The following is a 17,219-nucleotide window of genomic DNA, read 5'->3' on the forward strand; positions in this document are numbered from 1 at the left end:
CTGGGGCTGCCTGGGGAGCTTGGGCTGCCTAAGGGGTGGTTGCTACCTCTGCTTCTTCCCTAAAATGTGTCTGGGCAGCTTCCCAGGAAGCCCTGGGAGGGGTGGGGCATGTAGGGCACATGGGGCAGCAGGCTCTCCTTTCTCTGTCCCCAGGGGTGCTCTTGCCTCCTGCGGCTAGCAATCTAAGACCCTCTTCCCCTGCACTGCTGCACTGGGTAGCCCATGTGCAGGGAGCATGTCCGGAGCTGCGGGCAGATACTCCCTGTGGGTGCTTATCTCTTATGGGACAGGGGAGCCTTGTCTTCTGTCCTGGCTTCCTTTTCCCCTATTTTGCATATGGCAGCCAGAAAGAGCTTTGAAATGGTGCCTCCTGATCCCAAACCCTTCAGTGGACCCCCCTGGACTGTGACCTGCGAGCAGTCCCTGCCTTCCACCCCCTCGCCTTCGGTGGCCTCCTCTCTCCCCCACTAAGCTCCTTCTCCACATCAGGCCACTCCCCCCCCTGGACCTGAATCAGATGTCTGCACTTGCGGTTCCTCTTCCCCGGGGCCCTTCTTGGTCCTCTCTCTTTCCCTTGCCTGGCTGCCCCTCCAGGCTCCTCCCCCATTTGTCCCTTGTCAGAGGGCTCCCTCCTACCTTCTCGTGGTCTCCTGCACCCCCTCTTCTCCAGCACTCTTGCAACTTGCCCGTCACTCCCACCGCACGGAGAAGCCACTCTTCACCCACATTGACTTCTAGTCCTTTCTCCAGCGCTTTCTTCCCCTTGAGGGGTGAAATTCTGGGAAGAAGAATCTGCACTTTCTCCGTTTCATTACCTCCTTCTTGCCCTATTCCAGCATGGTTTCTGCCCCCCACAGGCTCCCAGAACATTTCCTGTAAGACAGGGGTTCTCAGTCTTGGCTCCGTGTATTGAAAACCAGCAACACCCCCCATCTTCCCCCTTCCCCGCGCAGGCCCGGGGCCTGAGGACTGTGACTTCATGGACCGGGGTGGGCTCAGGCCAAGGCGACTTTCAGAGCTTCCCAGGGGCTCCTAACAGGCAGCCGGGGCCAAGCACCTCTCTTCTGGGCCCCGGGGCCCTGTGGCCTCAGTCCCAGGGACGTGTTTCTGTTCGCCTAGTGCTTGGCCACTGGCAGGACCTACTTGTTTCATGTAGCTGCTGTAACAAGTTGTCACACACGCCAGGTAGCTTAGAACATCAGCAGTTTTCTCCCTATTCTGGAGGTCAGAAGTCCAACGTGTGTAGCTTAGAACATCAACAATTTTCTCCTCATTCTGGAGGTCAGAAGTCCGATATCAAGCTCTCCGTAGGGTCACACGCCCTCTGAGAGATCCATTTGTGGCCTCTTCCAGCTTCAAGTGGTTCCAGGCTGCCCTTGGCTTGTGACCATGTGGCTCCCATCTGCCTCAGTGGTCACGTCGCTGCTGCCTCTTACAGGAGTTTCGCTCAAAACTCTCCCTCCCTCGTAAGGAATGGGTAATTGCATTATCCAGATAATCCAGGATAGAGTCCTCAAGACTTTAAACCATCTCTCTCTTTTTTTGCCATGGGGGGTAATACAACTTCTGGGGATTCAGATGTAGACCTGTTTGGGGAGCTGCCATTCCGCTGACCCAATGGGCCACTCCTCCTTGCAATCTGATGGCCCCTTGCCTTGGGCACACCACATTCCTGGGTTGCCCCCAGCCTCTCTGGCAGCTCTTCTCTGGGCTCCCCCTCTCCTGTAGAGCCACTGGGTGCTGGCACTTGTGTGAAGGCTTCCGCCTCAGCGCCTCGGTTGACCCGCTGTCCCCGGGTGAGCTCACTGAAGACCTCGGCTTCAGTTGCCCATATTCCTACTTGCATTGCCAGCCTGGGTGTCTGAGCACTCTAGAACTGCCCATCCACTGGCTCTGTCCAGTTACGTTTGGAGGGCTCCCAGCTTCACCTCACTAAGATCAAACTGACCATGTCTCCCTCCCTGCACCCCTGCCCATTCTTCCCTCATAGCACTTGGGCTTCTTCCTTGACAGCGTCCAGAGTGTGGGAATCACTGCCCACACCCACCCAGACCTAACCTGAGGTATTATCCTTGGTCCCTCTTTCTGTCCCCCTGCTTTTCCATATCTGTCTTGCACCCTGGTCCAAAGCACCATCATCTCTCATAAATTTGACTGCAGTAGCCTCCAGCTGGTTGTGGTCTGAGTCAGCCTCACCCTCCAGCCGGCTTCAAAGCCTGCTGTGGCTTCTCTGTGCTCTGCTAAAACTGGATTCCTTGTGGTCTGGGCAGGCCTGCAGCCTCTCCAGCTCTGTGACCCCTTCCTTCTCAGAGTCCTGTTTCAGTTCCTCTCCTGTATCTCCTGTTCTCCTACCACATGGCCTTTGCACATTCTGTTCCCTCTGCCTGGAATGCTCTTCCTGCCTTCCTTCTCACCCTGCCTCTGCCTCGTTGGTTCCTCTTCATCTTTTGGATCTTGGTTCAAGCTCTGTTTTTTCCAGGAAGCCACTGTTGGTCCTCTAGCTGGGCAAGGTCTTTTGTTTGTTCTCTTTTGTAGGACTGTTTTTGTCTCTCAAGGAGTGGTCTTGGCTTGTGATTGCACATTTGTCACTGTGACATTTATTTACTGCCTCTTCCCTTGCTGGCCCGTACGCATCCCAGGACTGAGACTCTATCCCTTGAGCTCTCCTTTCCAACTCCTAGTACTCAGCAGGGCCTTCACAGTTTGGTGAATGCAGGACCCTTGACTGATGCTGTTTTAGCTTCTGCCCCGTGCTAAGTACTGGGCTGGCACACAACATGAATGAACGTGGTCAAACCTCACAAAGCCCTAGGAGAAAGGCATGTTATCCTTGAGGGTGCCAAGGTACTGAACCTGAAGTAATTTTCTACAGGTTAGCAATGAGTGAGTGGAGGAGCCGGGATTCCAGATCTAACCACAAAGTATCCTCCCTCTCTGGCCAGATTCTTAGCACGGCCATGTGTGGGTTAAGGATTAAAAAAAAGAAAGAAGGGGATCCCTGGGTGGCTCAGCGGTTTAGCACTGCCTTCAGCCCAGGGCGTGATCCTGGAGTCCTGGGATCAAGTCCCACATCAGGCTCCCTGCATGGAGCCTGCTTCTCCCTCTGCCTGTGTCTCTGCCCCCCGCCTCTCTTTCATGAATGAATAAATAAAATCTTAAAAAAAAAAAAAAAAAAAAGAAATACCCCATAGGCTCAGAGAGGGGAGGGCCCCTGTCCAGGGTCACACAAGGTTCCTTGGCAGTTCCATTGGCTGGAAGCTTCAATGTTTACAAGGCAATGAACATTTAGCTAGTGGGCATTGAACTTACTTTGTCAGGGAATCCAGCTCGCTTGCCTCTGAGCCTGGGCTGAGTGCCCCTGGGTCCTTTGTAGGCTGGGCGACTTCTGGAGAGGTCTGATTACTTGGACCTCCTACTGGGAGGCAAGCTTGGTAGCTCTTTGCCTGCTGGCCTCAGTGGATGGGCCCATTGCTCCATCCCTAGCCAGGACAGCTACTACTTTCTTGTCCAGGTCCCCAAATTCCAGAGAAGACCCCAATTGGGCAGATGTCCCTGGAGTTTTCTAGATCTCCTCCTGGCCCAGGAAAAGTCCCTTTCCCTCTTTCTCCCAGCACCTGTTGTGCTTTACAGCTCCTGGAAGATGCACTGGCTGAGAGGCCAGGCCTGCTTTCTGTAAACCACACATGTCCACCTACATTGTGGGGTTTGGGGGTTTTTGTTTTTGTTTTTTGTTTTTGTGATCCTTACAATTGTTCTTGGACAAAGAGGCAGAAATACCCTGTTGCTTTGCAGCTGAGGAAACAGAGGATCTGAGAGATCAAGCATCTTGGCTGAGATCACACAGCCAGTGAAGGGACAGAGCTGGGAGTCTGTCTGATGGACTGTCTCCAAAGCCCATGTCCTTAATCTCCTGGCTTTGTGGGGCTGTGTGTGTGTGTGTGTGTGTGTGTGAGATGATCACACAGATGGCCAAGTAACTTGGACCCTTCTGGAGTACTGGAAAGATCTTGCGTTGTCTCCTAGTGATTCCTGGTAACTGTGTTTAAGTAACACCTGCTTTTGAAAATGAAGCCTGGGTTTTTGAAAGCCACTGTGGATATTCACGGGTCTGGGAAGTCTGCGGTCGATACTTTTTTGTGAAGGTTGGATTTTGTTCAGTGATTTGGCAGAGAGCAGACTCTGCTCGGGTGGTGGCCGGGGCTCCTACGGCACCCAGGCTGGCCTTGTGTGTTAGAACCCCAGCCTCAGGCTCGAGTTCTGGTTCTGCTGTTTACCAGCTGTGGTTAAGAACCGAGGTATGGGGCTGGGTTCCTGCCTCTGTGGCTTGTGTGTGAACTGGGGCGAGTTACTTAACCTCCCTGAAACTCAACTATGGTTGAACCTCTGTGGTCTTAACCGTGAGAGAGCAGGAGAGGGCCATTAAACCCACCCCACAGATGAGGACGGAATAAGATGATGTGTGTTTGGGGAGCGGATGTGGTTAAGTGTCCAGTCAGTGGGGCTAATGGTTATCATGGTCATTGTGAACACGAACCCTCTGGAAGGTCCTGCAGACATTGATGGCTGTTTGTTCTCTACCCAACCCCCCATTTCCTCTCCCTGCCCTCTTGCAGGTGGAGCTGCATGTCCACCTCGATGGGGCCATCAAGCCTGAAACCATCTTATACTTCAGCCGGTAAGTCCACAGATAAGAGACCTTCATCCTGTTTGGGGACATTTGGGGGTCCACAGTTCAACCCAGAGGTCTCCAGAGAATTCCAGGGTGTTTGTTCCTTCCAGTATCCTCATGGAATGAAGCCAGCCCCCCGGCCAGAAGAAGGTGGTCTGTGGGGAAATAGTGGCCCCTCAGCTCTGAGCTGGAGACCCACAGCCCACGTCCTCTGCTTTCTATGCTTCCGACTCATGTCCTCCTGCTGCTGAGTGAGCCAGGAGGAGCTTACCCCCCTTATATGCAGGTGTCTGCATGCATACATGCTCACAGCACACACATGCACACGCACACACAAGAGGAGGCAGTCCTCAGGGCTGCACCCATCGCTGTGTTTTGACTCCGTAGAGAGCCTAGGCAGAGGCGGTGCCCCTACATGGGATTCCAGGACTATTTGCTGCGCATCTCCTGGTGCTGGGCTGCTGGGCTGAGCCCTCTCCTTGACTCAGCAAATTTAATACCTCCCCAGAGAAGAGCATTGCGATGCCCATCCCACTGAGGACAGCTGGGGGCTCAAAAAAAGTGAAGGCAGTTGCTTGAGGCCACATGACCATAAACAGCAGAGTCTAGAGCTGACCCAGAGCCATCGGGATCTCCAAGGCCTTCCCTGTGTTGCATGCCAATAGCCCACTGGGGGAGGTAGACAGGCAGCGCCCCCTCTGGGGGCCGGTCTTCATCTTCCACAGGACAGTGTGCCTTCCGCTTGGCTTGCATGCATGCGAGGGGGTTGTAGGGCCCCCGGTGCCCCCCCAGTGAGGGACACCGGCCCCTCCCTCCCCACCCCAGAGCTCATGGCGGCCCCTTGCTCAGGTGGCTTAAGAGGTCAGCGGGTCTAGATATTCAAATACGGGCCTACTGTCTCCTGGCTGCCACCTGGGCTGTAGCTTGAGGGCAAAAACAGGGCCTCCCCCCAGAGCTGACCTAGGAGATGGGGCCCCTTCTGCCCCCACAGACTATGCTCCTCATGTGTTTGCTGGACACTCACTTGGAGCTGGAAGGACTCCACCTCTCACATCACCTGGAGCAGTTGAGCTCCAGACCCGAATGTGAGCACCCTGCTCCCTAAGCCAGAGTCCCCTGGGTTCTCCAGACACCGCGACTCTGCAGAACTGGTGAGGCTGGGCAGTCTGTCCTCAGTCCTCAGGAGCATCTCTCCCAACCCCGAGTCTGAGTTCTGACAAGAACACTGTCCTCCACTTTGTCCTGCTTCTGCAGACCTCACTCTCCTTGGGAAGTTGCTACTGATTTAATTCTCCAAACTCTCCTAAGTCATCTGTTAGCATTTACTGTGTGCCTTGTGCCACAAGGCGCTGCACTGGGGCTGCCGCACTGACCCCTCAAGACAACTTGCAAGGGGGTACTATTGTCGCCTCTGTTTTATGGAGGAGGGGACTTAACTCTTGCTTTTTTTTTTTTTTTTTTTTTTTTAAGATTTTATTTATTCGTTAGAGGCAGAGAGACAGAGAGGCAGAGGGAGAAGCAAGCTTCCTGCAGAGCCGGGAGCCCAATGCAGGACTCCATCCCAGGACCCTGAGATCAGGACCTGAGCCAAAAACAGATGGTCAGCCGCTTAGCCACCCAGGCGCCAGGAAGGGACTTATCTCCTAAGCATGGGTGTGAGCCCGAGTCCACACCCCTGCCCATTACTACTGCCAGCTAGAGGCTTAGCTGAAGCAGTTTGGAGAACACTTAGCTCAGGGCTAGGCACAGTGTCCATAAGGGCACTTAATAATGCTATTAATTAAAAGCTATGGCTCTGGCAAAGTGGGGTGAAGCTGCTTGGCTTATCTCTGCCTGTCCTTTGCCTGTGCTGAGTGCCAGCGACTGTCTCAGAGTCCCAAATGAGGCTGTTGGGGCGGGTTATCCAGCACCATGATGGCATCTCATCTTGGGTACTCATTAAGGGGTCAGAGAGCACTTATTAGTGGAGGAAGAAGGCCGGAGTCCGGGAGAGGGTGGAGAGAGGAGGGAGGGAAATCACCCCTGTGGGGAGGCTGGTCCATTTTCTGTTTCCCACATGACCTTGGCACCTCCGGAGCCCTGGACGGGCCTCAGGGCAGGGGTATTACGAATGCCAGGTGGAGTTTGAGCCCAAAGTCAGTGGGCAGGGGACCAGGGAGTTGGTCAGACTCAGCTATGGATGCCCTAACCATACTGGAGGACTTCCTGGTGGAGATGGGCTGAGAGAAGGAAGGAAGACCCTCTCCCCGTCGGCCAAATCCAGTCGCCCCTCTTCTGCCTCTGATTTGGGCCTCTGTTGCCTGTGTTCTTACCTACTCACTTCTTCTGTCCGCTCCTAGGATTCAGTCCTCTCCGGGGCTTCTGCGCCTCTCTCGATCTCCTTCAGGAGCCTGTCAACTCTTTGGCCACAGAACATTCTAGATTTGGCACTCGTTCCCTTCACCACTCTGGCCTGAGCCACCAGCATCCTTCACCTGGACTGTGGCAGTGGCTTCCTGATTGGCCTCCCCCCATCTCCTGTCCCCACGGTACTGTAGTCAAAACCTAGTCTGACTGGTCCCTCCCCTGCTCAAACTCTCCCCACGCTCCTAGCTTGCTCCGTGCCAAAGCCAAAGTCCATCCATGCCCCTTAAAGACGTGCAAAGGCTGTGTTGCCTCTCTGCCCCCTTCTCCTTAGTCTGCACTGGAGGTTTCTCAATCCTGCCAGACCTAGTAAACAGAGAAGGTGAGTCAGTCTCTCAAGGTCACACAGCCTTTAAGAAACGCAGCTGGGGGGGGGGGGGGGATCCCTGGGTGGCTCAGTGGTTTAGCACCTGCCTTCAGCCCAGGGCGTGATCCTGGAGACCCAGGATCGAGTCCCGCATCAGGCTCCCTGCATGGAGCCTGCTTCTCTCTCTGCCTGTGTTTCTGCCTCTCTCTCTCTCTCTACGTCTATCATGAATAAATAAATAAATAAATCTTATTAAAAAAAAAAAAAGAAATGCAGCTGGGATTCGAAATCAGTCCAATACTCTGGTTTCTTTTTAGATCATACACATCTTGCGCCTTTTCAAAACCAGTCCGTCAGGCTTTGGAGTTGGCGGCCTTACCCTGGGCATGTAAACCACCTCATTTCTTCTTCTCTGGATGCTCCAAAGAAAGCACTATCTGTGCTACTGACGAGGACGTGGAGGTCCTCGGGTGGGACGGCTCCTGGGCGTCCATACACGCAGGAGGGAGATGGACCTCGAGCTCCCGAGCCCGGGTTCTCTGCGGCGGGCTCCCCGTAGGCACATCACCCACCACGGCAAGAGGAGGACTGGCCAGGGCCTGGCTGACCAGGGGCGTAGGGAGCATCCGAGAAGCAAGCGCTGTCCCAGCTCTGCTGCCCCGTGGCTGGGGTGGCAGGGGGCCCTAGGGAAAACTCCTTGCCTCAACTGTGGGTCCCAGACAAGAGCTTTACAGCTCGGTCTGAGCGGCTTCCAGAGGCCCAGGCCTGCGTGAGATCCAGAAGAGCATCTGCTTGTTTTGGGCTGGGACCCCTGTAGCAGCTCTTGGATCTGTTACCCAGAAGCTTCTGGCAGCCAGAAGCTCTTGAAGTAAATCTCTTCACGCCGCTCCCTGCTTGAAATCCTTCAGTGGCTTCCTGGTGCTTTGGGGGATAAATCCCCACCTGCCCTCTGGCTCATCACCTACCACTGACCCCCCGGGAACTCCGGCTGCCCTGCCCTCTCCTCCTCTCTTGGCTTCTGCCTGGAGCCTCCTCTGTTCCCTCCTCTCTCTTATTTCTGCTCTACATATCCGCTCCTCGGCCCAGCCTTCCCAGACCGCTCTGGGTGGCGAAAGATCTCTGGGCGGCTGTCGAGGAGAGAGGCTGGAGAAGGTGGGACCAGTGGGACAGACATTTGGGAAGTAGAATAAGTGGGACTTGGGGACTGGCTGGTGGTGGGCGAGGCCGTTGGAGCTGGGGGTTTCAGTGTGTGTGTGTGTGGGGGGGAGGCCCTTCCATGGGTTGGGGAGCTGGGGGGGATGGTGGGGCTAGATTTGGAAACATGGGGGCAGAGGGGAGAAGTGGCAGGAGGGGGGGGGGGGGGTCAGGGTCTGTCTTGGTCACTGCTCTCTCCAGTAGCCAGCGCATCGTGGGTCCTCATGCGGTGGTGTGTAGCGGTAGAGGCCTCTGGATTTTGGGCTGAAAACCACGAAAGGGGAGGAGTTCCTTGGGCAGGGGTGTAAGGGGGAGAGTCTGAAAGAATGGCCAGGAGGAAAGAGCCCTGCCAGCAGCGGTGGTGGAGGTCGCTGGCAGGGGACCACCAGGAGGCTGGCACGCAGCAAGTGCAGCAGGCCCACCCCCTGTGGCCCCTGCGGGGACGATGCGGGCACCAGAGCCCTCGTCTGCTTCTACCGCCAGCTCCTGAAAGCTCTCCAGAGCACAGCCCTTGCCAGAGAGGCTCTGCGGGGGCGGGGGGGGGGGGGGTGGCCCAGCAACGGGACACTCAGGGGGCACGGAGCGGAGCGCGAGGACCGCCCCGGGGTGCCATCTCCCCCCAGCCGTGTCCTGCAGGCTGAGGGCCCTCCTAGGGACTTGGGCCACCAGAAGGGGAGGAGGGCCTGTGTCGGGGGCTTAGGGGACAGGCATTTATGGAGGGAAACATTTTAGTATTTGGGCCACTGAAGTCATTAAAGACTTAAACACACTAGTCAAACTTCCATCTCCCTGGCGACCCCTCCCTCCCATCTTCTGTTCTTGCTTTGTAGAAAACCAGATGTTGGAACCTGATTTAATCGCCCAATTTCCTTAATCATTTGCTATTTTTTTTATCTTCTTTTGTTCTACTTGCTGGAGGACTATATTGTCCGTTCATTTTATTACATCCTGATGAAGGCACCGTATTCTTTTAGGTTTCGATTTCTTCGTCTCGGGGACCCCCTTTCTGAAAGGGGTGTTCTATTTCAGGGACGTAACCTCTCCGGTCCGTGAGGCGCCCCGCGGTAGGGGTTTCGGGTTTTCTTCTGTTCCCGGCGTGGTTTCCTGAGAGTTCTTTCTGGGGGAAGCCTTTCTTGCCTGTCTGGTGTTCCTCGCCTGCCCCTTTTACCTTCAAAGTGGGAAGCCCGAGGCCCTGGTGACCTGCGGGTGGTGGCAGAGGAGGCAGGCCGGGTGTCGCCCCTGCTGCCCCGGCTGCGAGGAGGCTCCGGGCCAGGGGGGCCGGCCTGGGGGGCAGCAGAAGCCCCGAGGTGACGGCCGGGGAGCACCCTCCCAGGAGCCCGCGCCCACCCTCTCCCTCCCTGATGTGCTGGCCGGAGGGCGGAGGAGGGAAGTCTGGTACCTGCCCCTGCCCCGGGCATTGTGCTGCAGTAACTGCCCTGGTAACCCCTGACCTGGCCCTGCCCGCTGCTGGAAACTGTGGGCTTCCCTGGCAGCTTCCCTGTTCCCAGGAGCAGGGGTGTGCGTGTGTGCACGCGTGCATACATCGCAGACTTTAACCACAGTTACCCCCCCTCCCCAACAGTCCCTGGCTGGTCACGGCCTTGGGGACAGGAGATGCTGGAAGGTTTCCAGTCTGGGGTCTCTATGCCCCAGGCCTCCGTCTTCCTGTCTGTTCAATGGGAGGAGCTGGATGAAGGGATCCCGGGTGTCCTGCTCTGGTCCCGGTGAGGAGTTAGTCGGATCCCGTCCTCAGCTGCCCTCACTGCTTTGTTCGCAGGAAGAGGGGGATTGCCCTCCCTGCTGAGACCGTAGAGGAGCTGCAGGACATCATCTGCATGGACAAGCCGCTCAGCTTCCCCGGCTTCCTGGCCAAGTTTAACTACTACATGCCCGCCATCGCGTGAGTCAACCTCCGACCCCCGACCCCTGGCCCCAGACCCTGTGCCGGGACCTGTGCCTGCACCTCCCCCTGTGGGGTGGGAGAAGGTGCTCTGAGACCCCAGCTCTGCTGCTCATCCTCGTGTATACGTGTGCTGACTCTTCCCATACCTTTTGGGTCTTCATTTTCTCCTTCTGGAAAGTGGGTATAACGTCTTGAAATTTCTTCAACTTCTACAGGAAAGCGACAGAGTATGAGGTCAAGAGCCCACATCCTAGTGCCCAATTCTTTCAGGAAATAACTGTCACGTTGGGAAAACGTAGCTTCTCTGGGACTCTGTTCCCTCATCTAGACAATGGGGCTTGTGATCCTATCTACCTCCTGGGGCTGGAGCTTGGCCTGGACACAGCTCTGTCCTCCACAGGCTCCCTGTTTATTGATAGCCAGGCCCAGGTGTTTCTATATTACCTTCTGTTCCTTCTTTTTCTTGTAACAATATCTCAGATCTAGAATACGTGTGCAGTTCACACAACTATACTTTGTAGTTGTCAACAGTCCTGTTATGGGACATGCTCCCCATTTGCAGAGAGGATATGCAAGCTCAGGGGATTGTAGGAGCGTGCCCAGGACCACACAGCTGCAAGGGGTGAAGCCCACATCCCGCCCTGAGGCCACCTTGGGCTTCCTGGCGCTGTCCCTCCCAGGCAATGTTCCCCAGGCCAGGTGGGGCAGGCCTCTGTAGTCTGTGCTGCCAGAGCTTGGGAGGAGAAGAGGCAAATGGGCTGGAGGCAGTTAGGGAAAGCTGCCTGGAGGAGGAAGCGTGGCCCAGACTTTGGGATGGAGAAGGTATGATGTCGTCCAGAAGGCTAGACCTAAGAAAAGTTTGGAGCACGTTCCAAGTATGGGTTGTTGGGAGACCAGTGAAGGAGGTCTGTGAGGCGGATGGAGGCCCTTGAGTAGATAAATAGATGGGCAGGCGTGAGGAATTCTGAGGAAGGAAGATGCGTGCCAAGGCTTCTTGCTGGAAGCTTGTGGACTCAGCCTGGGAAACACCGACTGGCCCCATCCCGGTCCTGGTCAGTAGATGCACCGAGGCGTGTGCCTTCTGGAGGCACCTGTCATATCTCCCCCGGCACCCTCACACCAGAACATACGGATGGGTGGAGCTCCTGAGCAGGCCCAGGCACCTCTCCCACATCACCCCCAAGGCAGCTCCTGTCCTCGGCCACAAAACAGAATATGCCTAGCTCCCTGAAGGCCCAAGATGACCAGGCTGTTTGGCACCATCTCCTTCCAAGTTGCTTCGCCTTTGGGGCTGGGGCCCACAAAACTAATGTCCCCACCACTTGTCACCATCCACAGGTGTTAGATGAGAACCTTCATCTTCTGCCCTTACACTTCTCACTTCTCTCCCAGCACGCAGGCCTCCTGTGGCACCTGGGGCAACAAGCACGTTCCCAACCTCAGGTCCTCTGTGCATGCTGTTCCTTCTGCCTGGAATGTTGTTCCCCATAGATGCCCTGTGGCTAGCTTCCTCGCCTCCTCCTCAGGGCTGCTCAAGTTTTTTCAGTGAGGCCCTCCCTGGCTGTACTGCTGAAAACCGTAGTCCCCTCCCGTTTTATGTGTATCCTTAGACCATTTCACCAACTACCTACTATAGATGGTATGTTTTACTCACTTACCTGGCTCTCCTACTAAACTGTAGGCTCCGTGAGGACAGGGATTTTGTCTGCCTTGTTTGCTGTATTCCCAGTGCTGGTCATAGCGTGGAATGAATGTGTTCCAACAGCCGTGGGGGAGATAGGGCACCCTCCTCCTGGGTGGCCAGCTCCCCTGCAGCAGGTCCGAGGTCCTAGATCCAGGCCCTGCCCCTGCCCACTGGGAAAGGTAGTGGCTGCCCATCCTCATCCTCAAAAGCATGGTACTTTCTCCCCACTCCTCCCCCTCCAGTAGCTTTTGTTTTCTTTCTTTTTAAAAGCATGGTACTTGCAATGACCCTTTTCCCAGGGTGGCCAATTTCTGGTGCATTCTGGTGACCATTCTGTGTTCACTCTTCATGGTGGAAACTTCCAGCTAGGTATAGTTCACTGTCACTTGATCACCACTTAGAGCAGCCCTGGCAGGTAAATGTGTGCCTTGCGTCTAGAGCCAACACTCAACAACTAAAATACTTCAAGTATCTGTTCTATTCCAAGCCCTGGCCTAGGTGGGTTTTATGAAGTTTAACATATTTGTCCTCACAGTCACATATGACGGTAAATGTCAGGGTGACTAACCAGAGTCATGCAACAGGTAAGTGTGGGAATCAGGATTCACAAGTCGCTGGCTTCTCCACCACCCCAGGTACTCTCTGGATTTGTCCATCTGTGTCCTTTCCTCTCTCTCTCTTTTAATTTTATTGGGGTAGAATTAGTGGGAACACTTGAGATCTCCCCTCCTAGCAAATCTCAAGTATATGTTACAGTACTGTTAACTGTGGTCACCGTGCTGAACATTAGATCTCCAGAACTTACCTCATCTTGTAGAACTGACACTTTGTGCCTTTTGACCAACATCTCCCATTCCCCCCTTCCCTGTTCAACATGCTCCTGACAACTACTGTTCTACTCTCTGCTTTTATGAGTTGGGCTGTTTTAGATTCCACATGCAAGTGAGATCATGTATTTGTTTTTCTGTGTCTGGCTTATTTCACTTAGCATAGTGTCATCCAGGTTCATCTATGTTGCACATGCCTGAATTGCCTTAAGGCGGAACGATATTTACTGTGTGTGTGTGTGTGTGTGTGTGTGTGTGTAGCACATTTTCTTTATCCATTCATCTGTCGATGGACCTTTAGGTTGTAACCATGTCTTGGCAATTGTAAATAATGCCGCAGTGAACATCATGGTGCAGGTATCTCTTTGAGATGCTGACTTCGTTTCCTTTGGATAAAGGTCTGGAAATAGGATGGCTGGATCCTCAGGTAACTTTTTAAAAGTTTTCTTGAGCCACCACCACTGTCATCTAGAGTGGCTGCCCACATTTGCATTCCCGCCAACAGCGCACGAGGGGCCCCCTTTCTCTGCATCCTCACCCACACTTGTTGATAGCAGCCACCCTGACAGGTGTGAGGTGATCTGTCCCTGTGGTTCCGATTTTCATTTCCCTGATGAGTAGTGATGTTGAGCATCTTTACATAAAACTGTTAGCCGTTTGCATGCCTTTTGAGAAATGTTGATTCTGGTCCTTTGCCCATTTGAAAAATTAGATTATTTGGTATTTCTGCTATTGAGCAGGAGAAGTTCCTTGTAGCTTTGATGTTAGCCCCTCATCAGGGAGGATTTGCAGATATTTTCTCCCCACTCAGTAGGTTGCCTTTTCACCCTATTGAAGGTCCCCCTTGTCGTATGCTTTTGTGTTTGATGCAATCCCACTTATCTTTTTGTGTGTGTGTTGCCTGTGTGTGTTCTTTGATTTCTCTCCCCTGTTGACCTACACCCATCACTCAACAAACATCTAAGTGGCCGCTGCATCCTAGGCTCTGTCCTGGGCTGAGGGGTCCTAGCCATGACCAGACCATGACAGGACCCTTGTCTCACAGAAACTACATTCTAGCAGGGGGGATACAAAATAACTGACAAGCCATGCGGTAAGAACGTCAAGTCGGGGTAAGTGCCCTGGCGGTGAAGCCTCGGGGAACAGGTAGGCCATGGCAGAGGAGTCCTTTCAAGGCAAGGTGGTCCGAAGGGCTCTCTGAGGAGGCCAGGTGAGCTGGACCTAAATGGAGAGAAGGAGCCTAGGATGACCCAGAGAGGAAGAGCCGTGCAGGCTGGAGCTGCAAACACAAAGGCCCTGACATGGGAAGGAGCTTGGATTGTTCCTTGAACAGAAAGAAGGCTCTGGTGGCCTCATGGAATGAGTCAGAAGGAAGGTTAGGGGAGAGTGACAGGGGCCACGGAACTGAGATGTCACTCTGTGAGGTAGGAAGCCACTAGGGTTCAGAGCGCAGGAGCACTGTGGTTTGATTCACATTTTAAAAAGACTGCTGTACTGCTGTGTGGAAAACAGTTGCAGGGGCAAGCATGGCCCGGGAGGTCCGTGTAGGCGGCGGTTGGAGTGGAGGGGGCAAGAATTGGCATGTAGTTTGGAGGTAGAGCCGACAGGACCTGCCATGTTTCTAGGATCTTCTCCAGCAGATACCTGGAACTTGGGGCTGGGGGGCCAGAAGTGGGTTTGATCTGCCAAGGGTTGGGGCAGCCTTGTTGCTCCAGGAGCTCCCAGGGGACTTGGGGAAGCTTGTCCCCAACCCGTCTTCCCTTCCCAGGGGCTCCCGGGAGGCCATCAAAAGGATCGCCTACGAGTTCGTCGAGATGAAGGCCAAGGAGGGCGTGGTGTACGTGGAGGTGCGCTACAGCCCGCACCTGCTGGCCAACTGTAAAGTGGAGCCAATCCCCTGGAACCAGCCTGAGTGAGTGCTGCCTGGAGGGGGCCGTTCCAGGGCTGTGGTGGGGTGGCCTGACCCGAGACCCCCTGGGCGGACTTTTGGGAGCCTCTGACCTAATCTTGCTCCCTGGTCCTGACTGTGGCCTCAGAAAGATGGGTTTAATTCCGTCACAAGAGACCTGGTTCTCAGCCCTCAGCTGGGCTTTTTTTATTTTTAGTTTTTTTACCTTTGGAAAACGTGTGTGGCAATGTCTTACCTGCCCCCCTTGTCCTGGACACGAGCCCACAGTCTAGGGGTCCCCTTGTCCAGGGACTTCTGTGTGTCCCGTTCTAACCCTGTAGCTGAGGGGAGGGCAGCCCATTCCCGCCCTCTGCCTGGCCCGCAGAGATCTCGCAGTGGTATCACTCGGCCCCCTGCCCCCTTGCCGCTAGGACTCTGATAGCGGTGGATGAGCCGGAAGCAGGCCAGGCGGGCTTAGCAGTGCCCTCCATCCGAGGGCCAGGGCTGTGTCTGGCCTCCCCAGCTGGAAGGGGGCGTGCTGGGACCTGGGACCATGTCTTTTCTCAGAGGCAGTGGGTTGGTAGGGGGGTGGAGCTGCTTCTGGAAGCATCTTCTTTCTCTGCCCCTCCCCAAAGCCCACGTCCCAGGCCCAGGGCTGTCCTTCAGCCCTTCCTTTATCCCTGGCCCATCCCTACTCCTCTCCCTACACAGAGGGGACCTCACCCCGGATGAGGTGGTGGCCCTGGTGAGCCAGAGCCTGCAGGAGGGAGAACGGGACTTCAAGGTGAAAGTGAGGTCCATCCTGTGCTGCCTGCGCCACCAGCCCAGTGAGTACACCTTCAGCCCTGCCCCAGGCTGCCCTCTGACACTGGCCCCGGCCTCCCGGTCTGGCACCGGAGCCACATCTGGTCTCTCCATGCCCCCAACCCCATGGTCTTTGTGGAGCCCACCAGCAGGCTTGGGGCTTCCGGAAGTCTTTGGAGCTTCCCCTGGGCAAGCTCAGAACTCCTGGCGACAGAGAGACCCTTCTACCCGGGGAGACCAGGCCTGACAGCCGTGTGACCTGCATGCAGGAAGCATAAAAACAAAGGAAGCTGAACAGTAGAAAAACCCCCATCTAAGCCACGTTCTGATGAGCCCGTCTTCCCTTGAGACCCTGTGGGCCAGGCCTCCTCCTGTCTCGGCCACGGGCCCGTGAGTAGCCTGATATCCGGGGCTTCTAAGGAGTCTCGCCTGTGGCTGACACTGATCAGATGTCCAGAGCCCCAGCTTCCAAGGTGTGACTGGACAAGGCCCCTCCCCTCTTCAGACCCCAGATACACGTCGCAGGCAGTGATGGCACTCGTTCCCTGCTCTAGGGGGCAGTGCGAGCCACAGGGTTCACGCCACCTCGGGGCCTACCTGGGTGACTTTGGGTCTCTCCTCCGATCTGGCCGCAGCCTGTGTGAGGCGGGCCTGCCATTGCTGGGTGGGGGAGCTGAGGCTGAGGGAGGTGCGGCCTCTGGTTCCAAAGCCTATGACCCTCCGTTCTTAAACACTTCGTGATGACTTGATTGGTTAAGAGGACAGAGTACATTAGCAATACGTTCAGTAACTGTAGCGTGAGTTCTATTGGGGGCTTAAATGTGAAACGGCAGGGGGCCTCTGTCTCCTCCCTGCCAAGTGGGGTTATGCCCCGCTTGAGGGCTGCTGTGGGATCAAGTGAGGAAACTCTGAGGCCCCGATGGAACAGTTTGCTGAAGGCCATGTGCTTAGGCCATGGCCATTAGGATGTGAAGACATCTGGGCCCCTCGCCTTGCACTGGCCTCAGGTCAGGGGACAGTGAGCAGGGGAGGTTGGGGGGCTTCTCTCCTCAGAGCTGCCAACAGAGGCCGGTGGGCGTCTTGCCCACAGACTGGTCCCTGGAGGTGGTGGAGCTGTGTCAGAAGTACCAGCAGACTGTGGTGGCCATCGACCTGGCAGGAGACGAGACCATTAAAGGGAGCAGTCTCTTCCCGGGACACGTGAAGGCCTATGAGGTAGGTCCAGTGTGGAGGAGGCAGGAGGGGCTGCCCCTGCGTGAGCCACAGGAGCGCCTTTCCACCCTGGAGGGAGAGCCCCGGGGAGAGGGAGGCCGCCTCCATTCTCAAGTGCAACATAGTTGGGTCCTGGCGGTGCTGAAAATTGGAGATTTGGTATACACAGGAGATCCCCCTTGGTGGTGGGAGTTCTGAGCCCATTTCTGCCTGTAACTTGCTGTGTGACCTTGGGGAGACTATCCCTTCTCTGGGCTTCTCTTTCATCTATTGCGATGACGGAATCGGAGCAGACATCTCAAAGCCTCACAATGTGCTTCCTGTGGCC

At 55.4% G+C, this 17,219-nt stretch overlaps 1 protein-coding gene across 8 annotated transcripts in view; it reads left to right on the top strand.

Moving 5' to 3' along the window:
* Positions 1-17,219, top strand: part of ADA (adenosine deaminase) — a 34,897-nt gene that overhangs the window by 13,901 nt on the left and 3,777 nt on the right. For all 8 annotated transcript variants that reach the window (XM_072735759.1, XM_072735758.1, XM_072735760.1 and 5 more), the window contains 5 exons: positions 4,614-4,675; positions 10,351-10,473; positions 14,756-14,899; positions 15,587-15,702; positions 16,770-16,894. In XM_072735759.1, coding sequence (XP_072591860.1) covers positions 4,614-4,675; positions 10,351-10,473; positions 14,756-14,899; positions 15,587-15,702; positions 16,770-16,894 — 570 coding nt within the window. The remainder of the gene's footprint in view (positions 1-4,613; positions 4,676-10,350; positions 10,474-14,755; positions 14,900-15,586; positions 15,703-16,769; positions 16,895-17,219) is intronic.

This window comes from Vulpes vulpes, chromosome 14 (assembly GCF_048418805.1).
Source record: "Vulpes vulpes isolate BD-2025 chromosome 14, VulVul3, whole genome shotgun sequence".
NCBI classification, from domain to species: domain Eukaryota; kingdom Metazoa; phylum Chordata; class Mammalia; order Carnivora; family Canidae; genus Vulpes; species Vulpes vulpes.